General features: G+C 32.9%; 1 protein-coding gene across 1 annotated transcript in view; it reads right to left on the reverse strand.

Moving 5' to 3' along the window:
* Nucleotides 1–8,981: 8,981 nt before the first annotated feature.
* LOC106461018 (stimulator of interferon genes protein-like) overlaps nucleotides 8,982–13,710 on the reverse strand; it is a 38,363-nt gene continuing 33,634 nt past the window's right edge. Inside the window, exon 8 of the mRNA XM_022390630.1 lies at nucleotides 8,982–11,889. Within this exon, the coding sequence (XP_022246338.1) occupies nucleotides 11,801–11,889 (89 nt within the window). The 3' untranslated portion in view covers nucleotides 8,982–11,800. The remainder of the gene's footprint in view (nucleotides 11,890–13,710) is intronic.

Genomic DNA, 13,710 nt, shown 5'->3' on the forward strand with positions numbered 1-13,710 from the left:
TTTGGACTTAATGTGTCACCTAATGAACTGCAACAATAATGAACTAGTAACAATAATTACTATAGTTAATAATAAATTGACAAACAATGAGTTATAAGCATAATAAAGTGTTTTATATTTGATGGAACATACTACATGATTCAACAGAATATTGGTCTGTCTTCTTCAAGTGTGGTCAAATTTTATTGGCCTTTGATAGCATTGATTCTTGAGTATGGAAGCACATTATACTCAGGGCATTGAGAGGCAGCCTAGTTCCTGGGGTTAGTAATATCATTGGGCCCCCTTTCATTCTATTTATTAATTTTTGCTGGTTTTTCATAAAAGAAATTTAGGTGATAAATTTCTTCATGAATCCATGAAAAAGCAATAGCCATTTTAACTCATTAGGTAGTATGCATTTATAGTGAGCTTTGGAATGTCCCACTGCCAGGTCCCTCAACAGATCCCGGGGCCATCCTGTCCCCTCTCCCCCTCTCGTCAGCCCTGATTATACTAATATAATAATCAATTGGCAAACCATGATTTATTAACATAGTATGAGTTCTGATAAAAAAAATAAGCTAATTATATAGAACAGAACAAAAAGTAACTTACAAATTAATTAAACCACTTTGATATAAGATAATGAAAAGAAGTAAGTCATGTAAAGTCAATACAAAACAAACTACAATATATAATGATTGGAACACAGTGAATCATTAGTTGTGTATCCTTGCTATTAAAAGTATTTTTGGCCATTATAAAGAAAGACTTTCCATTAATTTTAAGAGTGTATATATTGAAGATTATAATGAAATAAATGATTTAGTATTAAATGCTGAAGAGGGTGGTTACATAGAGTATTGTCATAAAGAAGAAACTTGCTCTTACCTGGTGACAGAAAATGCTCATATATTGGATTATGGACAAAGAGAAAAACTTCCTATTATTTTCTGGGAGTGAATAGTTATATAATTGATAATAATGAAGTCCAATTTTGTATTTATTGATAATCCAATAATGTCATTATTTTCATTTATTACTTATTTGTGTAGTTTATGAAAATCGTATTATTAACTGTAGGACATTTACCAAACACTACACTGTTTTTAAAATACTTGTTTGATGTACAAACAGCAGCAATGAATTGATATTCTAAAATTTTTGCTAAAAGGTGAGTTTTGTAATTTCTTTGTTGTTCTGGCTGAATTTTACACATAACACATATGGAAATAATAGCTTAAGATTAAAGTCAGTTTTTAAAGAATCACTGATTGACTAAACTAAAAATTTTATCCTGTTTTAGTTTTTATTTTGTATATTGCATTGGCTGCAAAAAGTTCAATTCTCATTATGATCAGCCTTTTTATAATTTTTTGTTTTCATACTAATATTTTTTTTTCATTAAATTCAGATAATTTCAGGTCATCAAACTGCTATGAGTTTTGATGATCATGTATTTAATAAAGTGTTACTAACATTGTATAAAGTTTGTAGTTATTTCATTAGTTTATGGTATTTCAAAAATAAACCAAGCACACAGTTACTCAGTCTTCACAATAACAAGATTTATGGATCTAATGTATGGAAAGACAAGTGTTTTGATTTGTTGAATTAAAGGAAACAAGATTTTGATAATTGTACAAATTAGGAGGACTACTGCATTCTGATTAAAACTGAGTAAAAAAGCAAAATAAGTTGTGAAAGGTAAATTAAAGAAAGCATTACTTAAATAAAATAAAACTAAATCTTTAAAACAGAGTGGCTGATAAACAAAAAGAAAAAATGTGGGCACACAACCAGTAGGTTAAATGTTCTACAGATTAAAACAAGGATTATACTTTACCAGTAAGCCTTAACTTTTCCAGACAGGAAATTAATCAAGCTAAAAGTACTAAAATTACTCTCTCAATTTATGTTACTTCTGTTGTTTACTGATCACAAAACTTTATCACAAGTATTATGAAGTATCTCTGCTACATGTGACTGTTGTATAGCAATCTTACATATACAGAGTAATGTACCATACTTCAAAACCTAGGATCCGTATGGTATCATTCCTATTAATTGTATACGATCAAGGTCAGTGGTCTTTGTCAATTATATGCACACACAATGAGTCGGGATGAAGTTGGAAAGTGTGGGTTCAGTAAATGTCCCCTTAACGTGATTCCATTGCTCCGGAGTTCTTGCACTGTCCAGGAGGAACCATTCCATCTTCACTGGCCTCCCCATTAATCTAAAAATATAATTAAAATGTCTTTCAATCATTAGAAGTATTTGTTGCAAGTACAAACACATTAAGCTATGTTGGGCTAAAAATACGTATTCTAGTGCTTCTTATATCTTACAATAGATTGCGAGTACTTGATTTCCTTCACAAAAATATGTTATCTTCTGTTAATTATAGTGTAGGAAGTGGATTTATATTTTTTCAAAACCATAATTATGATGTGCCACAAGTAGCTAATAAAATCCTTGTGATTGTTTAGTCTAAACTAATGTGATGTTAACGTGTCAGTTTGGTTATTAATTAAAGTGTAATATTAAATCACGTTCTGGTAATTACTTATATAGGAATGAATAAAATATATTGTATTATACTAAGTTCAACTATAAACGGAGTAAAAGATATCCTCCCACCAAGGGAAAAGTACAATGTTATGACAGTTAGGAATGAGTAGCTTTACCAAATCATTTTTTTAATTTCTATATTAAAACCCATTATTTTCTTACTTCATTTTTTTAATGTAAGAGTAATATATACTTAAGACCAATACTAATTAGGGAATGTACTGTATTTATCTCCTCCGATTTTAATTCTTCTACTTTCAATCATATATTGCCCATCATTGCTCAAATTTTGTGATTTTTAGCTGATTCTCATCTACCATTGAGGAAAGAGTAGATGAGACGAATATATGGAACAGATGCAACTTGTAGAGTATGTCACGTTGGAAATCAAAGAACAACATACAGGAGGGCTTACGACTCAAAATGATTCGAAAGAGAGTCAGATAACTTTAAAGGTTGATCCATGACAGAGAGATATTGACGAAATTCTGCTTTAGTTTTTATATTTATTATATCTAAAGATATTTCTCTCTTAAATATTATTATTAATTCACATTTTGAATAGTTTTCTAAACTTCTTTTAAATTCTCTATACTCTGTAATTTTACCTTGTATTGGTTTTAAAATGAGTTCGTGTTGTAAAAGGAGCAATTATTAGAAAGACGAATTGTTTACATTATATGTGGAAAAAAAATTATTCAAGATTTATAATTTCCAGGTTTTCTTCTTTGATGATAAGCGCCCTCTAGTACACATCTTATTTCATCGTTCCTTGATGTAATTTCCTGCTAAAAGCATTGTAGATATTCACTACCACTTGACATAAGACTATATATATATTGTGTAAAGAGAAGAAACAGGTTGGTTTTAACTATAATATACAAGAACGTAATACGACGAAAGGCCAAAAGAAAAGGTCACAGGATCGAAGGATCATAGATAGTCATACCTACTTTAGAAAAGTAGCAGCAGTCAACAGCACCTGTAACCTATATGGCTACAATAACAGCTGTTTGGAAACACAGGGATTTTATCTTTATCTAATATTTAATGTTTTACTACCGCTAACAGGAGTGTGGTAATTTGGGCGTTTTTTAACTGAATTATATCTTCGTAAATAAATAAAACTAATTTCCATGAGTACATACATTATCAAAAATATTGTGCTGCAACGTTTCCATCAGTTCTACGTAACAAAAACAACAATTTCTTATTGGGTTTTAAAAGTAATTTGTTTGTTTATTTCGTACACTTCAAACATTTAGCGTTATAATCCACGAAGCTTATAGTTGAAACACCGGAAGCCGAGCCGTATTTTGTATTCATTACTTAGTTGAAACCAAATATGGTTGTCAGTTTAGAATAAATAAATAAATAATGTCATTTAAAAGAAACCCGAAACATTTAAGGCAAAGGATACTTTTTTGTTTACTTCCAAGGAAAACATTTCATAAAACATTGAGCATGTTTCTGAAAGTATGGCTATAAAATAAATTAAAACAGGGCTTAAGTTAATTAGTTATAGAACAATGAAGAATAAGCTGACCTTATCAAGCACTTGCCTTCTCTCTTCTTTATCCTAGAAGACGTTAATGGACAAAACCTACTCTTGGTTGGTACTGATATTGATGGGCCTTTCTGTAGAGAAAATGCTCTCAGATCACAAACCTTCTTCTTTCAATACTGGATCCTATACATATCTTCATGCCCCAAATCAGTCTCTTACTACCATTGATCTATTCACTTGTTCTCCCTACATTTCTTCATTCTTCTTCTTGGAGGGTGGACAATGACTCCAAGGGCAGTGGTCATGTTTCCATCATTCCAAGCAAGATAGTCCATGTTTGATACCATCTGAATTGTGCCACAGTGGAACCTGGAGAAGCCTAATTGGCTCTCTTTGATCACTCTCCTAGAGCTTGATCCTGCCATAGTTAACCTACTGTGTACAGCAGTAGCTTATTGCATTGTCCAGACACCTGCTCATACAATTCCTCAAACATCGACATGCTTGTTACAGTATTTTTGTTAGTGGTTGTCTCCTAACTGTCAACAGCCATAGAAGGATCCAAAAACAGGCCTGGGATATCTTGCACAGATATCCCACTTTTCATAATTGCTTGGCCTTCCAGCAGGATCGCATCTGTGTCTGGCAGATGAGGTATCACAGCAAGAAGGAATCTTGGATTAAGTTCACATCCAACATCTCTTCCACCACCAGTAACAAAGTCGTTTGGGACGAGATTCAAAAGGTGAATGGGAATTTTACCTCCTATCCGAGTTCTACTTTGCATTCTAATGGTCAAGAGGCTGATGATTTACATGGAATTTCCAACACCCTTAAGGAATGCTTTTCTCACCATTCCAACACATACACCTCTTCCTTCTTAACCAACAAGTCACAGGTTAAAAGATCACCACCTTCTCTTTCAGCAGATAATCTATATAATCGAGCATTCACTCTGATGAAACATCTACACTGATCTAACAGTACATCAGTTAGGTCAAATGACATTCACTATGAATTACTGTGGCATCTCTTGTCCTCTCTTTTTCTGGTAATTTTAACAGAATTTGGCAAGAGAAGGATCTTTCTGGATACGTGGCTTAGAGCTTTTGTAATCCTTTTTTCTAAACCTGGGAAGAATCTCAAGATTCCTTCTTATTATAGACCGACTGCATTGACTAGCTGTCTCTTGTAGAGAATAATAAATTCTTGTCTTGTTTGATATGTTGAATCAAATGATCTCTTTCTCACCCAATGTGACATTTGCACAGCTCTGCTGTAAATCATCTGATTCGACTTGACACGTCGATCAGAAATGCATTTCTCAAAAGCAGGTACCTTGTTTTGATCTTGAAAAACTTGACATTACATGGAAGCTTGGTATATTGCAGGACCTCCATTCATATTGGTTATGTAGCCATTTACCCACTTTAATTCATAACTTTTTGGCTGACAAGTCATTCCAAGTTCGTGTGGGATCAACATTGTTCCGATCTTTCACACAGGTACTTGAGCCCTTAGGGCTGTGTCCTGAGTGTCACGCTTTTCAACATTAAGATCAACACTATCTCTGTTTGCAACTTCATCCTAGAACTGCAAACAACCTCTATGTTTATGACTTGCAATTTCCTGTCAGATGTCGAGTATGAAGTTCATTAACTGCCAGCTTTAGACTGCACCCTATTGACTTGTCTGAGTGGGCCACAGCAAGCAGTTTTAAATTTCATCACCTTGTGTACATTTGTGCCGACAACAGGAATTGGCACCCTGATCTAGACCTCTGTCTGGGAGGTATTGTTACCCCCTGTGGTGGCTGAGACAAAGTTCTTAGGACTTCTATTTGACTGTAAGCTAATGTTTATTCCACACATTGAGTAGCTTCATGTCAAGTGCATAACGGCACTGAACATCTTCCACATCCTCACTTCTGCTTCTTGAGGAGCAGATAGATGTTCTATGCTGAAGATCTATTGCACCCTTATTTGATCAAAGCTGGACAATGGATCTCTGGTCCAGCTAGGCACTCTGCCTTGAAGATGTTGGACCCTGTATATCATCATAGGTTTTGGCTCTGCATGGGAACTTTCCACACTTCTCTAGTCCAGTTTGTACACTGATTCATATGAACTTCCAATTCACCTTAGATACTTGCAACTTTCTTTACAGCATAATGTGAAGTTCTGATCCTTACCACAGCATCCCATCCGGCATTGTGTCTACATGCATTGGTGAAATGTGCTTTTTGCAAATAGTCTGCTATTCACAAAATTTGGCCTTTATATCCATGCACAGTTAGCTGTGTCTGATGTTGAATGATATTTTTGAATCTAGTGATCAACCCATCCCACAATGGCTTATTACCATCCTCACTCTTAACCTTCCAAATCATTCTGAAAAAGTTGGATATACCCCACTTCTCTTTTATGAACACATTTTGAACCATTCTTCTGTTTTCATTTTTATGGATGATTCAAAATTTGACGACTATGAGCTCTGCCATGGTTTGCTACGGCACTGTAGTTCCTCATAGAATCTCCTCTACTGATTCAACATTCACTGGCAAGTTATATTCTATCTCACTTGCCTTGGATCATGTTGATGCTAAGCAATACACTAATTGTATGACCTATATTGACTTGCTTAGCTCTTTAAAATCCCTGGAATCACTTAATGCAAAACTATCCCGAAAAAAAAAAAACTATCCCACTGTTTTTACTGACCATCTTCATTACGTTTTCTGGATTCCTGGGAATTACCTTGCTGACACTTCAACTAAATCCATCTGCTCTGACATTGCCTGTTCATTACACGGACTTCAGACCTGTCACAAAAGCAAGGCTTCACACCAATTAACTGTTAATTTGGGGTAAGCAACATCACAACAAGCTTTTGCACATAAACCCTGTTGTTGTTTGGCTATCTAGATTATGGAAGAATCACAGAGAGAAAGTTGTCTTATCTAGGGCTCGGCACTGCCACAGTTTCCTTGTTCGTCTGTACTTTTTTTCCTGGAACTGATTCACCAATACTGGCCTTTGTGACATTCTAGTCACAATTGCCCACATTTTAATTTTGTGCCATCACTACGCTTGCCAGTGACAGTGTCATTTGAGAACTTTTGTCTAGAGGTTTACATTTGACATTTGAATAGTGCCACTAGTTACAGTGACACTGTCTAGACTTATTATGTTTTTAGCTTTTTACAGGCTATAGATCTTTCTAATTTTACCTAATTGTTTGAACCTTCTTTGAATGCAATAAAAAAGACATTTTGATACAATTTTGTTTTTTATTTGATGCTATGTTTTACTTTTTCTTTTTCTTGTACTGAAATCTCCCCTTTGATGCAGACAGCCTTGTAGCTCTGCCCCATTAAACTCCAAGTTTAAATCCCTTTTAATATAAATAATACATAGCTTTATAACAAAATAGCTTGTTTGAATTCAATACCCAAAAGTGGGTTAATTTCACTTAACATGGTAGATTCTGGTCCTACATGCAATATTATATCATAGGTACACTGTTTATAGACATGTCAGACAACTTCTCATGTGATGTTAAATACAATGCATACGAGGACACATTGTGAAAATAAATTGAGACTTTCATACACTTTTCATAAGCTTGGAATCTTTGCAATGGAATTCAAGAATATATAGAAATTTGTTAAGGTTGTTTCACATGAAACTTATGATGAATACAATTCTAATCATTAACAACAAGAAATATTTTGTACTATGAATAACATATTGTGTTTGTTATTCAGTAATACAAACAGCTAAACATATTAACAAATGGTTAGAATTATAGTATTTTCAGGTAGGTCATAAGTTTAGAACTTTCTGAAACTGAAGTACTGTAAGTTATGCAAACATGACCCTCATAACAAAATATTTTCAGATGTGCAATACATGCAGTTGTTTTTCACTATCCCTTGGCTCTTGAAAAACAAAGGTTAGTTCAAAACATCAAGAACTAGGTGGCTCGGTTGCTACCACATTGTTTGGCAAAGTTATGATTTTTTTTTAATTGGTTAATTGCTTATCTACATGAAATGTACCTTTCAATACTGGGTACTTTATAGAATTTCCATATTGTTTACATCGATTAGTTTTTTTGATAATGTATTTCAATTTGTCTGATGACTCTCGAATCGTATATATATATATTACGAACCGTAGTGTTTGTCCGAGCGTTCGTCTGTTTCCCATTTATGGCGCCCATTTCCCACGCTGTGCATGCAGACAAAGCTTAACATTCACTTTGGAAATGATGAGAGAACAGGCATGAATAATGTTGATGTCAAATTTTATTTTCCAAGCAGGATATTCTACATTAAACTGTTAAAAATTAATTACACTATCATTCATAAATTACAAAATGTGACGTAACTAGATTAACTTACTTTTCCCATTACTGGAGATGGGCATTTTTGCTTGTAACCACATAATATACCACAAATCTTCAAACAATTGAATTTCTCTATATTTTTCAGTTCCATCATCTACCATAATAGCAGTACAAGTACTTACTAGATATCTTAAAATTAATTAAAACTATGAATTAAATAACATGTTTGAGAGTTTGTTTTGAATTTCATGCAAAACTACATTAGGGCTATCAGTGCTAGCTGTCCCTAATTTAGCAGTGTAAGACTAGAAGTAAAGCAGCTACTCATCACCACCCACCACCAACTCTTGGGCTACTCTTTTATCAATGTGATTGACTGTACATTATAACAACCCCACGGCCGAAAGGGTGAGCAGATTTGGTAGGACGGGGATTTGAACCCACAACCCTCAGATTGCAAGTCGAGCACCCTAACCACATGGCCATGCTGGGCCCTGTTTCACAGTTTATCATATTTTCACAGATATTTGAATAGCTACATGCACACAACAATTATTTTTCTAATGTATTTACAAAAGCCACGTTAAAAGTAAAAAGTCAACTCAGATCCTTTGTTTAGTCTTATATCATTTACTTGACACAAGCATACCAATTTTATTACTGTTCACATACAAAAATATGCAATTAAACCCCTAAACTCAAAACATCCATTGCAACACTGGGCCCATCCAAAGTTATATACCTAGCTACATCCATTCTTATTGAGTTTTCTGAGTAAAACCCAACATAAAAACTGTACTAATACAAACATAATAGTACTGTCTGTTATTTGTTCTGTTTCACATTTTAAGGCTTTTATGGGCATTTTTTACCACTACTTTACCCCCTGCTGATGGATCTTCACCAAATTTGGCATGAAGGTTTGTTGGATCCATGTGGAGATACATGCTAACTTGCAGTTTCACATTTAATGCTTTGCAACTTTTATGTGATTTTTTCATTTTTTACAATTACATATAAGGGAAGCACCTTTTTGTGTCCTAAGATAACCTTTCATTAATCACGAATTTACATAACTTCCATCCAGGGGATGGGTACTCTAGCTAGTTGAGTTATAAATTTAGAACATTAATTTCACAATGAAAGAATTATCTTCAGAAAGTTTTATTTACAACCTAATTTACATTTTTAAACTAAAATTTATTCTTTTTTGTTTGTAAAGATTTTAAATTAACGTTGGAGTGAAGCATAACAAACACATTCGTGAAGCCTCATGCTATTGAATATTAATGTCAACAATAAAATCAAGGTGCGAACTTAAGTCTAAACTAAGTGACAATATAATGGATGAATGAGAAATGGAAAACATGGCATTGATGACTTAGAATCTTTTATGTCAGATGAGCTACAAACATCTCTGCATAAATAACACTTTTAAAATGTTTACAAAAAATAAAATCACATCCAATCCATTTCCGTTCAAATTACAGAATGTCAAAGTGTTAAAGCACTGAAAATATTTTCTTTTTCACCTCACTCTCTACTTAACTGAGCAAGTAAAAATTTCAGAAGCTAATAAGAGATTTGTAAGTATTATTCTACTCAAACTGAAAGCAATATGACAAGCATTCATATATCTTAAACATAAAAAAATTTACAAAATATACTACAGACTAATTCTAGCTTCTCAAATTCAAAATATAAACATAAACCAAAAACAACATATTATACAAGTGTACTATAGTGATTACATGCAGCTGAACCTTGTTTCAATATTAAAGTTCAGTAAATCATAATGAATGATTCATAATTTTACATAAATCTACATAAGGGCTTTCTTAAAATAGCCATCCTTTCTCATGCACAAAATACAGCAGGTTCAGTATCTATTGAAAAAATCTATGGCTAATCGCTGGTCAAATAGTAGGATTAGCGTTTCGCACACCATGGCCTCAGGGCATATTTTGCAGTAATGTAAGGAAAACTACAAATCCTCAGATTTACAGTTATGGCACATTACCACAAGACCATGCTCAGAAACATAATAAAATAATAAGAGAAAAAATAACAGCCAAGGAATGGATGTTCAAGCTGACAGAATAAATTAGAAAAACTTCAGTGGTATCACTACAATTAAGGTTAAGTAAGACCAGTGTTTAATATAATACTGGGTAGTCATTAATGCCTGGCTGAATGATGTTGGGCACATACAAGTAGAAAAAGGACTAGAAGTTTGAGCTACACTTACATTTTGTTTTATATTTGTGCAGTTAAATAAACTTAGTACATTTTTAATGAATCCCTCCCATATTTCAGGAAGTTTGTTATAATCCCTCAATTTACTAACTTCTTTATATACCATTCACTATTAAAGAGTACTATGCAACACAGCACAATGGCCTAAGATGTCCAATGAACATAACCATATGGTAATCAAAACTACACCAGTTAGAAGTGTAACTAATGAAGACTACAAGGTAGAAAATGAATGGCAGGGTCAAAGTGCAAGATGTCACAACCTTTTTATAAAGTTACATTCATAATTTAAACAACTTTATTATCAATGTATGTCAGTAAAGCTGCCATCAAAACATAGTTTATAATTCAAATTTTAATGCTCTACAAGTTCCTTTTTAATAATTTAAATCTAAATAAATTTTCAGTCTTCACTTCTCTGTACGATGTGACATTTCTTTGCTATGAATTTAACATTTTAGATTTTATTTTTACCCCTATATTATCTTCTGAGTGTGCCTCCAGTTACACGCTCGTTATGCTATAACGTAAATTTACAGTTTCCAAGCTTTTTGCTTGACTGGGATGTAAATAAGAAAGAGAATAATTCTCTCCAAAATTTGCTATTGGATTATTTATAACTACTATCAAGAGCAGATTGTTCCTTGTCAGGAGGATAATTTGTTTAGGTATGAGATTAATAAATATTTAGCCTCAGTTTCATTATTTGGAGTTCTAGTGTTCAGCTTGACCAGCTCATGAAATTTTAACCTATTTATAGTTTAGTTGGAAAGCCAGTTAATTTACAGTATTTTAGAACATTCTATATTTTATGCATGATAATACTGTATGTTTTAAATTGTATATTTGAAATAAAAATTAATACTTTGAATCGTCAATACAATAAAACAAAGTAGGCCTCCAGTGCTTCATCCATCAACAGCAAAAGCCTGAAGTCTAGATGTAAGTGTGTAATTTCTAGTATTTTTAGAGATAATGATTATTGACAGTCTTGTGATGTAAAGTGGGGGTAAAACACTATTAAAGCAGTTACATATGTTGTTTAAACTAGCTATATAATACAATTTAGAATTATTACATCAAAGTATTCGAAAAAAGATGGCTAGGTTCCTTCAAATTTTTCTTTAATTATCAGGCACTTCTCCGTTCCCTGACTAGGCATTCATCAATCTTTCTTCTTATCACACTGGAAAGAGCTACTGGCTGACCATCAACAATATCTAAAATTAAAAGAAAAAAGGGGGAATTTATAAAAATAACTGAAATATGAAATTAGTAATTCTGTAACTTCAAAGTTTTTTCATGTTAAACAATAGTACAGAAGTATATTGAATAATAGTAATAAAGCTTGTAATAACATTCACAAAAAAAAAACTTTTCTTTTAAATATTACCGATTTTCTATGGAAAAAAAATGGAATTTTTTCCAGTTATAAAAATATGTAATTACAGTAAAAGCTTTATTATTCGACATATGTCAAAACTCGGCAGTTTCAGGTAGACAAGAATTCCTTTCTGAAAGCATTTCACTTACAGTATTTTACAGGAAAAATTTTGACACCTTGTTGATGTTCAAAAATACAGTATTTGTACATCACCTATAACAATAACAAGTTCAAACAATAATAATACCTTTTGTAAAAACCTTAAACTGTACAAAAACATTGATTTCTTGCTAGAATTAGAAACTATAATTTCAGGATTTAGAAAATATCTATAGATATTAGTGGCTAACAACTGATGTTCGCTTGTAAGAAAGTACGTAAAAAAAGCCACAGCAGCAGTTAACTACAGTCTGTAACTTTTGAGATCATTCCAAGGCATTCTGGATAGAATTGCAATGAATGCCAGTTCCTACACTGAACACTTGCATTTGGAGATATTGAAATTTCCTTTACAAGAACTTTTCAGATGCAAAGATACCAGATAAGAAAGCTTTTATTCTATAAAGTTATCTAACAGTATAACAAAGCATTTGTACTTGAACAATTGTAAACTGCAGAATTCCATTAAATTATCTTGCTTTTTAAAGTGACCTTTATATAGCTACACACACATCTACCAAGTGGTCAAACTGCACTCTTAACCAAGATCCTCCAGATTTGTATTTGTTACTGAGGTAAATTAACATTATAAATGTTGGTAGGTAAATAAAATTTCTTGGTCTGGTGTCTCCTCTTTCATCTGAAAATAACTGGAGGGGGGCTTATTGGTAAAATTAAAAATAAAAGGAGCAGCTGTGCCTTTTTTCATTATTATTGGTCACAAAGTTTCAAAGTACTTCTCTTACAAGTTTGAACTGCTAAGCATTCCACATTTATTTTCCGTGTTTATTTTACTGTCAACAGCTAAAGTAGAACCCAACTGAAAATAAACCAATAAATTGCCACTTGTGTCAGTAGACTGTTTACATAATACAATACTCCTGAAAGCAACAAAGCACACACAAAAAGATAGCCGACTCAACCCCTGCCACGAGAACAGGATGTCTAATGTATCGGGCTATATATGCTAAAATGTTTTCTTGGCAAATTCAGAGCAATCACACTGCACTTAATCAGTAAAAACGTTCATGCTGACAACAGGATGTGTAATTTATTTATTGGCTTATGTATGTATCCTACAGTGTTCACAACAAGACTTTGAGAGTAACAACACTGCACTATGAACCTGTCAAAACATTTATTACGTGGTTTGGTGCCAATACAATAAATATTGCAATTCTTTGAATATTGGTAATCCTTTTGAAGTGTTTAGAATTTAGTGTCATAGGTGTACAAAGATGTTATTTGAGCACATGCTTATAAAATCTTATTTTCCTTTCCAGCACTTATTTGTCAACCACTAAAAACTTTAGTTTCGGTACTACTTATCACACTTGTTTAGTTTCACAAACCTTATAAGTCTAGTTTTCTTTGGAAAACATTCTTACTTTTGTAGCTAAAGTGTAGTTTAGTAGTTCTCTTACAGTTGTGAAACACTCTGAGTTGTTACTGTAATAATCATTTATAATATATATATACTGAGTGGTCACAAGTAAAT

This window comes from Limulus polyphemus, unplaced genomic scaffold, assembly GCF_000517525.1.
Source record: "Limulus polyphemus unplaced genomic scaffold, Limulus_polyphemus-2.1.2 Scaffold1, whole genome shotgun sequence".
Classification (NCBI taxonomy): Eukaryota; Metazoa; Arthropoda; class Merostomata; order Xiphosura; family Limulidae; genus Limulus; species Limulus polyphemus.